The sequence below is a fragment of the Anarhichas minor genome, unplaced genomic scaffold (genome assembly GCF_050575085.1).
Source record: "Anarhichas minor isolate MPS153535 unplaced genomic scaffold, ASM5057508v1 ptg000045l, whole genome shotgun sequence".
NCBI classification, from domain to species: Eukaryota; Metazoa; Chordata; class Actinopteri; order Perciformes; family Anarhichadidae; genus Anarhichas; species Anarhichas minor.
The window spans coordinates 7051446-7064951 of record NW_027466491.1 but is presented as its reverse complement, the minus strand read 5'-3'; the positions used below and the strand labels follow the sequence as shown (position 1 = coordinate 7064951).

Here is a 13506-nt window from a genome sequence, read left to right as displayed (position 1 = left end):
AGAGATTGAGACCATAAACTCATGTTTACAACGTTTACTGAGGTAATAAATCAAGAGAGAAGTAGAGTCACTTTCTCATAGACTTCTATACAACCAGAGGAGTCGCCCCCTGATGGCCATTAAAAATAATGCACGTTTAAGGCACTTTGGATTGGCTTCACTTTTCAGACACGTATATTTACTCCCAAATTTCCCTTTATCTGTAAATAACAGGCAGTAACTTCTCTTTTTTTATTGAACCTTGAAAAAGAAGAACCTATTTTGGCAGTAGCAGACGTCAAAGATGCTGAAAGTTATTAAGCCAGACAGAAATGGGAAAAATAATTAGAAAGTCTGAGGAATGGACTATTAGAAGGTCACGAGAAAAGTTTCCCTTGACTGGGGTCAGTTTTAATGCTGGACAGAATATTAAGGAACGCTGAACAGACCACTCTCAAATGGTATAAGATAAAAAGATGCAAAAGAACTAAAAACATTGGGTTTTGAGACCTAAACTACATCCAAACAAATGTATTTTATAAAGGAGAAAATAAATCATATCTCACAAATGTAATAATACATCAACATCACCAACTGTTATGTGATTATATCAGTGTTTATGTCCCTGACAACCTGTACTTATTTTCAGAAGGAAAACAGAAAAACAGACAAATGAAAGTTAAGTATTGACTCCGCATTGGAAAGTATGTTAAAAGGTTTAGTTACCCCTCAGTTTTCCAGCATAAATGTATATTCAGTATCTTGTCAGCACTCTTTTAAAGGTCTGCATGTGTTGTCTCAGATTAATATGCTTTCAAGAATCACCTTTGCACTTTTATAGCACTATAGTTTCATAGCTTGATGCTCAAATAGTCCAGAAAATACAGACTAATCTGTGTTTTTATTGGCTTCATTGTGACCTTCTTCTCCCACACCTTGCAGACCTAAAACGGCTCTGGTGTACAACTGCACTTCCGGCGGCATCAACCCGTTCCACTGGGGAGAGATTGGTAGGTACATTGTTTGTTGTGCTGCTTAAGGTAATAGAACCCTTTCGCTGCAGGCGGATATTTGTAGAGCGTGTCTTTTTTTTTTTTTCGCCTGCCGGCATCCCACAATATCGTGTTCATCGTCTCTAATCAATACTTCGGTGTTGTGACATAACGTCGCCTGCCGTGTATTAAGTTGTGTTGTTTGTGGTCGGGGCTGTTGTGGAGAGTGTCTGCCACCTGCTGGAAAGAGACAGAAGATGGCTTTAAAGTTGGAGGGTGTTGGTGTTATACTCAAGACCTGATTTACTTTCATACATAAGCAGGTTAGATAACACTAGTTTTCATTAAACTTACATGATTCTTACAGAAGTATCAACAACAACTATTGGGTGGATTGCCGTCATATTTGGTATGATCCACTGACTTGTCCTTGTTCTAGTTCCACAGGCAGGTTCAACTTTTCACTTATCCAGGAAAATATCTCAACAACTATAGAATGATGATTGTCATGAGCATTCGTGGTCCCCAGAGGATGAATCCTACTGACATTGGTGATCCCTTTACCTTTTGCATGAGGTTGACATCTGTGGTTTTATAAACAAAACATTCCAAACGCTGAAACTCTGATGGATTTCCACAAAATGTAGATTTTCATGTTGTGCAAATGTGAGGTGTGTTTTGATGCAGTTGATATGAATTGGTGCTCGAGCTCAGAGCTTTTATGGTTTCTGATAAATGAGGTAGCGATGAAATTCCACATGAAGGGTGAAAAGTCTCATTGTTTCCATCCCAGCGGTCATCAGATACAGTGGGATGAGAGAGCTGTGGATGTCAGGCTGGCTGGATGACAAGGGACCCTCTTTAACCCCGTTTCCTCTCAGATTAGCAAACATGCTCCCTCCACCGAGGAAATTGCTACCAGATGGCTCGTAGCAGGATTAGGTCTCATCACTGCAACTCGGTTATGAAAGAGGAACCGTTTACTCTCATCTCGCTGGCCCAAATCAGAAGCAACGAAGCACAAATTACAATGAGACCAACAAAACAATAGATGCCCCCAAGTAAGACCACAAGTAAAGAAGGAGGATCCAGCTCTTTCTTGCTAGCAAAGAATTGCGGGTACTCTTGGGGGGGGGCGGCCACAGCTGGCTGTCAGCTCGGATCTGGTCATTGCTTGGCCCCTGCAACCCCTGCATATCTGTTTCCATGGAAACGAGCGGTGCAAGGCCTGTAGTTGGCGTGCTGTGTGTGTGATGTAATGTGTGAGGTCACACGGCTGCTCTCTGTGTCTGTGGATGGCTGCTGCTGGAGGAGGGGCCGTCTGTGCTGCCCAGTGGGGGCGAAGTCATTGTGTGCCCCCCCCCCCCCCCCGAGAACGAGAGATAAAAACATCATGTCATCATTAAGGCCAGCTGATGGTTCCTGGAAGTCAAGATCCTTGTATAGAAATTGCAATATGTCTGTTTACCCGTTTCATTGTTCCTGGTCACTGGATGTTGATAATTCAGACTGTTTGCAGTTGCTCTGAAGGACCTTTTTTATTCTTCATTGCATCATGGGATCCCCACATGTCCGCTGACTTTTAAAGCAAGGCTCGCCCTAGATTGTGCCTCCATTACATTCCAGTCACAGAGCTAAGCTTTGGATTTGCCCAAAATTAAGTAACTGGGGAATTTGAAATCTTACTGCTGAAGGCTTTTTAAAATCCTCATCTAACGATCTGGATAAAAAAAAGTATCCTATCCACTGCACGATAAAACATATTTTAAACTTATTGAAACTTTTTTTTTTGGCACTTTGCATGAGGAAACAATTAAAAGTATTTTATTGTACAGCAGATGTAATGTTTTTTTCACCTAGTTGGTAAAAAGAGTCTTCAAGATGATTCAAATTATTTATTATAAATGTTTTTGAACTAGATAATTGAACGAGTACATTTTCCATTTGCCTCTCAGAGATAAATACTTTATTTTGCTGTCTAATTTAATCCCTAAACCATGCCCATTTTGCAGAGCACCATGTAATGTCGTCCTTCAAGAGGAACCCGCTGGATCAAGCTTTCCGCAGGCCCAACGCCAACATCACCTCCAACTACCTGATCAACCAGTACTGGATCCTGGTCAGCCACAAGTTCCCTGCCCTCATCTACGACCTCGTCCTGCGTCTCTCTGGACAAAAGCCGCAGTAAGACTCACAGCTGTTATCTGTCGCACTCGAAATCTACAGAGAAGTTCGAGTGTGTCGTAACCTCTAACCCCACTCTCGCTCTAGGATGATGCGCATCTTCAATCGTCTGCACAAGGCCATCGGCCTGCTGGAGTATTTCAGCAGCCAGGACTGGGAGTGGAACTCTGAGAACATGAGCATGCTGATGAGCCAGCTAACCCCGGAGGACAGGAAGGTATGCGTATCCACAAACACGCTGCCAGTTTGGGCCACATTTTCCACCTTCTAAGCTTATTTAGGAACCAGATTGTTTGAACAATATTTGCTTCGCCTGACAGTATCTGATGCAGGTATTACTAGGGAGTCTATTGCTCCATCTAGTGATGAAGAGTGGAATTTCACATTTCTCTTCAATTACAAACAAAACAGTAGCTTTGGTTTTGTCTTTGTCTCGACGCCCTCCTAACCATCTTTTCCATCTTGCAGACATTTAACTTTGATGTGCGCCAGCTGAACTGGCCCGAGTACATCGAGAATTATTGCATCGGCACCAAGAAGTACGTCCTGAATGAAGACATGTCCGACATTCCTGCTGCCAGACAGCATCTGAGGAAGTAAGTACAACAGGACTAGAAGGTGGTAAATCTATTAATCTCTCTTTCCTAAGTAAATAACAGAAATTTCAGCTCAGTGATAAGTGTCAATGAAAAGTTATTTTAATAAATTCACTTCAGCAGAGATTCCCCTAACCATCATTGTTATCTCTATATTACCCATTTAAAAGGTTTACGTTATTTCCTGTCTCATTCCTCCTCTCACTTTCCCAGATTGAGGAACATCCGCTACACCTTCAACACCCTTTTGGTCGTCTTCATCTGGAGGGTGTTTATCGCTCGCTCCCAGATGGCCAGAAACATCTGGTACTTTGTGGTCAGCCTCTGTTTCAAGTTCCTCTCTTACTTCCGCGCATCCAGCACCATAACCAACTGAGTCTTCCTCCAAGCCTCAAACCAGAGACAGCCGCCCTCGCCTTTAGCTGTCAGCAGGATGTAACGTCTGAGACTCTGACTGTCCACAAAGGACACTCTAAATCCTCCTTTATGTGCGGATTAGCTGTGGGCTCTCTACAGGTGGGAGACTGCAGTTGTGTGAAGCACTCGGAGGGAGGAATGGAGGTCTACTAGCTATGAATTATTTGTTTTAGTTTTGAAATCTGTCATCATTACCTGCACTGTTCAGTCACTAGACCCCATCCAAAAAAAAGTGTTCATTTGTACCTACCTTTTTCTTCTCAGCGTGGCCAATTATATATGCAACGAAAAGCCTTTTGTGTGACCTCCATTTTCTTTTCCACATCATCGTTTCCGTCCTCTTGAATCTTGGTACATTGCCTTGCCTTGTGATGACTTTTTTTTTTTCATACTTGAAATACGGCAGTGCTTCACTGGAGGACGATTTCTATAAGATTATTTTGTTTCTCTGTTTTCTACTGTTGGGATATCCAACTCCTCTCTTTAATACGCAGGTGATGTGGCTATCTGTTTGTCTTACATTACGTGTATCTACTGCCTTTTTAAGATTACACCCAAAACTAACTTTGTCTCAAGGCCAATACACAGATTGAGACGAGTATTGAAGCTAAATTCTGACCACACAAGATAACAGTATCACTACATATACGGAAACATACAGATCTGCCATCTTTCCTGCTGTCGAGCTGGTCACTTGTTTAATATCACAAACAATAATCTCAGTATGTCTTTGAACATAAACCTTGTTTGTTTAAATGCTCATCCACTTTTTGCCTGTTTGTACAGCAGTTTGTACTGAAACTAAGTTTACTACTTTTACATATTTATACTTGCGTCAAAGGCTAGTCTGATATATGTGGTAGACCTTGGCAGTGTATTATATATAAATAAGAGAACATCAGAGTCAAGTTTATTTGTATAGCCCAGCATCACATACTGTACAATGTCTCCCAACATTTACCAACCAAGCCCACGTTTTCTAAGAAGACAAACTCCCCCAGAACCTCAAAAGGCATTTGGCTGGGGGTGAAATAGGAGCCATAGGTGGGGAAAAAGTACAAATTATATCAAGTTGTAGCCGTTGGACACGCCAGATACAACAATGGGATTCTAAAAGGTCCAATGCTAATGTAGTAAATCCAAGTCCAATTCAATATTAGTGATGTCAAATATCCAAGATTTAAGGTCTAAGGTTCGTGAGGTTGGGGGACCAAAGCTTAAAGCAGGCAATATAGTTGAATAGTTGAAAGCTGGAGGAGACCGAACCCCAGTTTGTGCCTCTCAATAGTACTAATACATGAGGCACAAACTGGAGCAGGAGGAGACGCAGCTCTTCCAAAGAGTGACAGCAGCAGGGATGGAGCCATCAGGGCACCCAGCAGATAGCAGCAGACTGTGTATTTTAACGAAATGTGAAGATGAAGGTACTACTGACATAAGATGTATCTTAGTTCTTGAGGCAGGCCTCTGGATACTGAAGAGGTCATGAGGTTTGTTAAATATGGCTGAGAAAGAAAGAAAATCACCTCTAGTGTGAATAACAAGTCAAAGCAGCAAGGCTACTGTGTCGTAAACTATAGGGGGGGGGAAGCATTTCAGCTTCATCTATATGTAAGAAAATCTATTTCAAACTGCTTTTGACAGCTAGTAAACAGGACAGAGCATAGAGCAATCATAAGAATTTATTGCAATGTTAAGTCGAGTGTCATCTGCATCAGAGGGAAAATTCATGTTGCAGCTGCAAACGATTCTGCAGAACGGAAGACTATTGTGAAAAGTAGTGGACCAAGTACGGAGCCTTGAGGTTTGCCAAACCTTACCTGATGGGGAAATGGACTTCTATTTTGAAGCAAGACACACTGTGACCTATATGTTAGTCTGGACCTAAATCACAAAAGTGCTAGGTTATAAAAGAGGGATTTAAAGCCCTCCTGGTATTGCATCATTGACCCCAGTTTGGAAGATCTGTAAATAGTTGAACTACATATTATTCTTATAGAGTACCAAAAATTGTATTTGACTGTTGATCTTTGCTTGGTGAGTGTCTTCACAGGATTCCACCACAGAGCTTCCCGCAGAGTTTACCAAAAGTGTTATGTGTGACAGGCAAGTCTGATTTTTACTAAACAAATGAGAAAACCGTGTACAGTATTGTCTGTGGCTTGACTCTTGACAGAATACAAATACATAACAGTTACGAGCCTATACGGGAGAAAAAGGGACGGAACTAAATAAATGTTCATGCAAAGTCCATGTTTGTGGTGTAATCGTGGTAACCGTCCTCCTAATTTCAGAGGGGGATAATGAACCAAAATGTCTGCAGTTGTACGAGGCCTGTACAATGAAGTGGTTTTGTCAGTTATTGTTGTGGTGTTCGTTTAAAGAGTTTTGCTCAATTGTGTTTGTTTCACAACAAAGTGCTGCAGAGCACCATTGGCACAGGAAACCCCAGGCTGGAGCTACTGTTACTGTACGTAACAAACTACAGCAACCCGTAAACAATGACTTCATCTTGTGCTTTCTGGTGTCATTTACAAAATGTTTGACCACATTTATGACCTGCTCTGACAGCACTTCATTCAAAGTCTGCTTGACAAAACTGAAATAAACTAGAGGAGAAAAAGTGTGCTGCAGTCCATGAAACTTCTACCTCACCATGTAATTATACTAGGGACTAAAAGTTATGATGTTTTGGTCTCTGCTGCCTTTATTTATTTATATATTTAGTCAGTACAATACTAAATCACTCGAGTACCCTTTAAACCTTGAGGCAGAGCCAGAGTTTTATTGTAATTTTCAACTGTATAGTCTAAATTTTATTCTCTTGAGCTGTCTTTAGGCTTCAGATTATCTTATTGTCTAACTCTTAAACTAACTATTTATACGCTTGTTAATTTACCAACAACCTCACATGCTACACCTAAAACACAAGTTATTAGCAACAGAACGATCCCCCTCTTAAACATTGGATTAAAAGGATTTCCACTTAAGGCCAGAAGATGAGTATGACAAGTATTTGAAGACCATTCCCATCTTTTTATGACTTCAAAGAAGATTTAAATGTTTTCCACACATCAATGCTTTGGGGAAAAAAACTCACTGGTATTTTTTTAAATTTGTGGATCTTTAAATTTTATTGGAGTCAAAATGACAACCAAACAATCTGTATAATGTGCTATTATGTCTAAAGTAACAAACCCCATCACAGAAAGGAAATAATGTATTATATGAAATAAACACAAGTATACCTGCATTTGTAGTAGTAGTACAATGTAGTAGTAGCACAATGAGCTATTTTTCAAGTAGACACCACAGTGTTTAACAGACAGCTTCACCTTTCTCAGTAGAAAAACACAATTTTACAAACCGGTGACATTTGACGATGGACAAAAGCCTGAAAAAACACTACTCCTGAGGGACATCGTCGGCCAACAAAGGAGTCTGGTGATTGTTGAGATTGTTCATCTGGTTGTGTAGCTGCACATCCTAGAATAGATCCAGTACAGGTAAGCCCATTAGATCTGCTTAATGGTTGAGTTTACATAGAGAAAGAAACAATTCCTTCGGATTTTATGGAGACGGCCTGTTTATTGAGGAAAAGGAAACTTGTATTTTGGATATAAAGACCATAGACTGTGGGTTCAAGACTCACCTCTCTGGGCCGGTAGACTCCAAGTTTGAGGCGACAGCAGATAACATCAAAACAGAAGCCAACGAGCCCATGGAGCATGCCTTTAAGAGAGAAACACGTGGTGATAAATAGATGAATTCACACATTTAAGAAATCACATTTTAAGAATGGACTTTGAATTTAAAAGTCCAGAAGCCCCATATACATTACTTATGTTTTGTCTTCCTATGTGTCCGTGTTAATCTGCACTGTCCCTGTTAAAATAAGAAATAAATAATTGTGATTGCAGGTGAAAACCAGACTTGCCTGTCGTGGAGAATATACCCCCGATAATGCCGCAAAGTCGCACCAGGAACTGCCACAGTGGCATATGCTGCTCGCTGACCGTCACCATCAGAGAGCTGGTGTCGTACTTGACAAAGATGCCTGAAACGCCGTGACTGTCCGCTGCATGGTTTATCACCCGCTCCTTGCAAACAGACAGCGTGGTGGTTAGTGTTATCCCAGGTTTCTCTGAAAGGCGTCATCCTCCGTCCATCCCTCCTCTTGGGCCGCTAATTACTTTTCACTCACCCGCTCAGTCACAGAAAACTGGTGAGTGTCTGCAGATATCTTGTATGTGTTCAGTCTGGTTGGAACCACTGTGATGAAGTACTGGAACATCTGGTTATCTGTAATAAAACCGAATAATGTGTTAAAAATGTAACATCAATTTAGGAAAACTATACCGAAGAAACTCACAATGCAACTAACCAACCCATAGCGGACCTCTTTCCAGTTATATCTAGTTCGCTGTGATCATCAAAGGTGAGCTAAGGACAGTTTGAGTCAACTCGTGATTTAGTAAAAGTCTGTTTTATCCTCTCCGTTCTCTTGAAACACAGCAGTAACTTACTGTTAAAGGTTATTTTCTCCGTGCCGTCCAGAGGATTGATGACCCCCGGTATCTCCTCTCCAAAAGATAAATGGTCTATTCGATGGGAGAAGTTGTACGCTGTGATGCAAAGATGAGAGGGAGCTCAGGTTCAATCAAGGCCGTGGAGCATCACTGAACAAGTTCTGGGGGAACCTGGACAAATGTACTCTGCACTTGCTTTGTTTACAGATCAGTGATAAAAAATGTATGAAATAGAAAACTGAGAGGGATTTATAATATATATGTAAAAATGCAACATTTAATAGTATCATTGATGTAAAAATCGGCTTTCAGATTCAGTAAATGCCCTGAGGAAGATGTCTGTCGTCGCTTTTTTCAAATTTAGCAGTCGTAGTTTTTTCTTTGTGCACCATGAGCAGAATATTAAAACACTGTACTTTTAAACAAGCCAAAGAAAACATATGCAAGCATAATTACAAAAACTGTTACATACTCTCGTGGCTCACAAAAGCTGCAATGTGGGCATGACCCTGAGGATGGTGGATGGGCCTGGAAAAGACAAAAGAGGTATAAGAGGACTGGAGTCAACAACAGCTCTATATAGTTATGACTGGGCCGTGGTAAGAGATTCCTGAACGACCTCTAGTTATATCTGCCAGCACCTTTTTGACAATTCCTCTGGTTTCTTACTTTCCCACAGTGATGTGCAGGTTTCCTGCCACCTTGTTGACGTAGACGTGCCCGTGTATCCTGCAAGCATTGAGCGGATCCAAAGAGACGCCCTCCCTACACACACACACACACACACACATAATCATTAAGCACATCATTTTACAGGCTGCATAATATCTGCAGAAAATAAAACCTGACTCTGTGTAGAGAATAAAACTCTGTTAGCCTTTTGTAAGATTAATAAAGAACTGAACACATGTAATGTAACTGACCGTGGGGGCAGAGCAGTGGGACCTCCTTTGACGGGAGTTTTGTAAAGGACTTCCTGAAGGGCATGTTCCTCTCTCAGCCTGTTCTGTATGAGAAGCAACGTCCTAGGGATGAAAAAAGAAAAGTTGGCAGCATGCAAGACAAGGCTACACTTAAACTACATCTTGACTGTAGAAATGCAACTACTCTTTTTTTCTACATCATTTTAAAATCTAAAGTTTCAGCTTTATTTTTCAGTGTGCCTGCGAGTTGTATCACCTCAAATAAGCTACACATTTAAAGGGATAGTTCAGGTTTTATTAAGTGGGGTTGCATACTTATTCATATTCAGTGTATTACCTGCAGTACATGGCGACCGGTACGTGCCCAGTTTTTGTAAAAGGAGTCTTGTGTGTATGAGCATAGATAATGGCTTCAATTCCCCGGCGGAAAGGGCTGTCTGATGGCAAGGTAAAGCGTTGAAGGTATTCAAAGTATAGCGTGCACTTAAACAGATTTTTTTAGGTGGCGAATATATGTAATAAGTAATCATACAAACCCACTTCAAAATATCGGAACTATCCCTTTAAGGACTTTAAATGACAATTAGAATGCAAACTTAAACTTAATCACACAAAAAAGGGAAATGAAAGTAGCTGTTAAGAGGGAGGATAGTATGACTATGGTTTCATATCCTGCAACATTTTAAACTGAATTTTAGATACAAAATACTATATTTAGCGCCACTGCAGCCTTCAATTTAGATAGCATATTTAGACACTACAAGACTTGCAGACGTCCTGTTGTTTCAATATCTCCCTTCATGATTTCATGACAGCTCACCTTTGCCACAGTCTCTGTTGTGGAGTCAGTTCAAAAATCACCTGAAAAAAACATACAAAGAGAAGAGATGCAGTTGTGAAAAGCAACATCTTTTAAAAGCTGGAAAGAAAATGACTGACGCTAAATTAAACATGACATCATGCTTCACTCACAGGTTCGTACAGGAGGCCGCTGGATGTGATCATGGTCTCAGCCAGGTCCAGAATATCTGCTCCAACGTCTGCAATCACAGACATAATATGCATGCAGGCAGCTGACACATATTTACATCTGTAATGCAATTCGATGAGCAATTCATCCACGTGAGATACTCACGCTGGCATTTCATGGCAACTGTAATGTCAATGTTTATCCTCAATTTACTGCAAATGACAAAAAAAGAAGAGGGTTAATAATATCTGTTCGACAGTCATTTCCTGCCATACACTGTAAATATGAGCAAGTTTGTTTTGGGAATGTTTCGTTTGATTAGTACCTTGAAAAATCCTTGTCAACTTCATATTCATACTTCATCCAAGTGTCTCTATAAACAAAGAACTCTAAGACAGCCAGAAGTGCCATGGCACCGAAAGCAATCAGCGACACTGTGGATGTGACAGACAGATTGGTTACCGTTCTGATATCTTGACCGTATAGTCGTCTTTTTGTCTTCAGAGGAGTGACCCACCTGTTCCTCCTGAGGCCGAGGTCTCCACGTAGCTGTCTGAGACTTTGGGGAAGGCGTCCAGCTCCCTCACCAAGCTCAGGGCTTTTCTACGTGACAGCCGCCTCATCTTCAGGTTCAGGGCTGCTCTCCACCTCCTCCGTCACAAATAAAACGCAGTGTATCCGTTAGTGTTACATTCAGAACCCCAGTCTGCAGCCTCTGGCTTTGTAATGGTTTTATTAAGGATGCAAATGTACACTTTACCAAAGGGGGAACACATTCATTTCATGCTAATACCACCATGTGACTGTTAAATGTACAGTAACACTGTGAGGCTTGTTACAGATGCAGAACATCTTAAAACACACTCTTCATTAGTAGCTTTCCTGATTTATTACCAAATGCTTCCTGTTGACGTATTACCCTACTTTCTTTTTCAAGACATATTTGTTTTATATTCATCAGCAATAAAATGATACAATCCAAAGACCTATTAAGACAAGTCTCCATCTCAGATGAATAAAACGTGCTGTATTTATTTTTGCATAACATTTGCCTCAGTCAAAACTTAGTCTGTGTAAACATCTTGAAATAAAATAGTAATACAATTCTATTCAAAATGTTTTTTGAAAATAATATTTAATCTTCTCTGTTTTATTAATATTATTTTAACTTTATGTTTATGTTCATTAAAACATGTGATAATCAAATAAAATTGTATTATTAAAATTGCACCGATGTCACACTAATGATTTTAATAAACCATTGAATAAAAAATAAAATAAACAACCGAGCAATTATTGTTTGATCAGCAGAATATTTCATGCACTCAACACAAACACCACAACACATGCTCATATAACATACTAATACACTTTACATCGCTATAAGCACTGCAATACTGCAGCGAACAGATGTTAATGTTTCTATACAGTCAATATTGGGATGGATATTCTGCAAAGTCCTACAGAGTATTATATAACAGTAGAGATGTTTTATGAAGTGAAGAGATCTACTAACTGTAAACCGTTTCAATACAGCAGCACAGCTCCTCCAACACCATTTATTTATAATTCATCTTACCTCTTTTATCATCTGGTTAGATGTTAAATCGCGGTACAGGATCCCTGGACGCCATAACTCAATAAGTTATTCAATGATATCTTAATGTTAGTGCACCATGACACATCCATGCAAGGGGGCGGTCTCGCGTCTTCCTTGTTTGGGTAAACGTCAGCCAGCGCGTGGCGTGCGACGTGAACGCGCACAGAGCAGTGTCGATATTCTGTCAGGAGGTGGCGCCTTAACACTGGAATAATAGTCAATCTATAGGGTTCAAACTATATTCCATACACAATCATATTACAATGCATGAATACAATTTATTTAATTACAATCTAAAATTATCCTAATATATGAAAAAATACAAACTTCTATAGCAATGATTTCTGAGATTTAGCCAGTGGTGGAATGTAACGAAGTACATTTACTCAAACTATTTTAAAATACTTGTACTTTCCTGCTAATCTACACTGCACTGCATGTATATTATATATAGGCCTCTATGTTTGTGCTTATACTTTTTTAGTTCTTTGTTTTTAATGCAGGACTTTTAGTTGTACAGAGTATTTTTACACTGTAGTATTGCTCAGAGCTTAATACTTCTTCCATCACAAACTTGCCAATATCTGATCAAAACACTTTAAATTTAGAAAAGTTTGCATTATCTCATTATCTTTTATGTCAAACAAAATTATAGCAGACTTATTATTTAACTTTTCACTGGTCTAATCTCGACTTGTTTCTAGTGTCTGATGTGTAGCATATGTTAAAATGATCATGCTTTGGGACAATTTAGAATTTCAAATTTGCAGTTTATTTAATGCAGTCAGATGGTTTTGGTTAGCAGCTCAGTTTTGAAACAACTTTACTGATTAGTATGAATAAAGGCAGACAAGAAGGGGGTTTGTTTTTTACTTTTCAAGATGTATATTTATAGTCTTTGGTTGAAGAGAAACCCAAAACAACCGTAGCAACGTTTTGTTCAGATTATTTACAGATTAGTTTCACTTTCCATATTTTGACATGTAGTTTTATATGTACTACACTTTGTCGTGTGCAACGTGGTATTATATTTTATGACATTGGTTCATAAATCAATCAAATAATGTAGTACTAGTGGTAGTAAAGCACTGATAACTGGAGAAGTTGACTTTGTCCATTCATCAGCAGTCACACTAACGCACCTTAAGAGGCACTGACCTCCACTTACGAGGGATAATTAACTTCCAGGAGGAGTGTTTACAGACATGTGGTGGATCTGCACACCAGACATGAAGTTGCACTGCTCGCACTGACGAGAGAGAAAAACCCTATTGTGATAATGATCTACTACGACCAACTGGTGCATGCTGCAACGG

The 13506-nt window shown here is 39.9% G+C and overlaps 2 protein-coding genes across 2 annotated transcripts in view; one reads left to right on the top strand and one right to left on the bottom strand.

The window, feature by feature from the left end:
• The window catches only part of LOC142971166 (fatty acyl-CoA reductase 1), a 35067-nt gene extending 30799 nt beyond the window's left edge, over positions 1–4268 (top strand). The window contains exons 8-13 of the mRNA XM_076111805.1: positions 629–658; positions 922–989; positions 2984–3155; positions 3243–3372; positions 3624–3751; positions 3965–4268. Of these exons, the coding sequence (XP_075967920.1) occupies positions 629–658; positions 922–989; positions 2984–3155; positions 3243–3372; positions 3624–3751; positions 3965–4127 (691 nt within the window). The 3' untranslated portion in view covers positions 4128–4268. The remainder of the gene's footprint in view (positions 1–628; positions 659–921; positions 990–2983; positions 3156–3242; positions 3373–3623; positions 3752–3964) is intronic.
• Positions 4269–7273: 3005 nt separating this feature from the next.
• LOC142971167 (endoplasmic reticulum-Golgi intermediate compartment protein 2-like) lies at positions 7274–12303 on the bottom strand. Its single transcript, XM_076111806.1, has 14 exons — positions 12170–12303; positions 11108–11241; positions 10916–11024; positions 10756–10802; positions 10593–10660; positions 10441–10481; positions 9621–9722; positions 9367–9462; positions 9170–9225; positions 8695–8793; positions 8373–8470; positions 8106–8268; positions 7821–7900; positions 7274–7654 (listed from the first exon to the last, which is right to left on the bottom strand). Exons 2-14 carry the CDS (start codon positions 11211–11213, stop codon positions 7574–7576), a joined length of 1146 nt encoding a protein of 381 aa, XP_075967921.1. The 5' UTR covers positions 11214–11241; positions 12170–12303; the 3' UTR covers positions 7274–7573.
• Positions 12304–13506: the final 1203 nt, after the last annotated feature.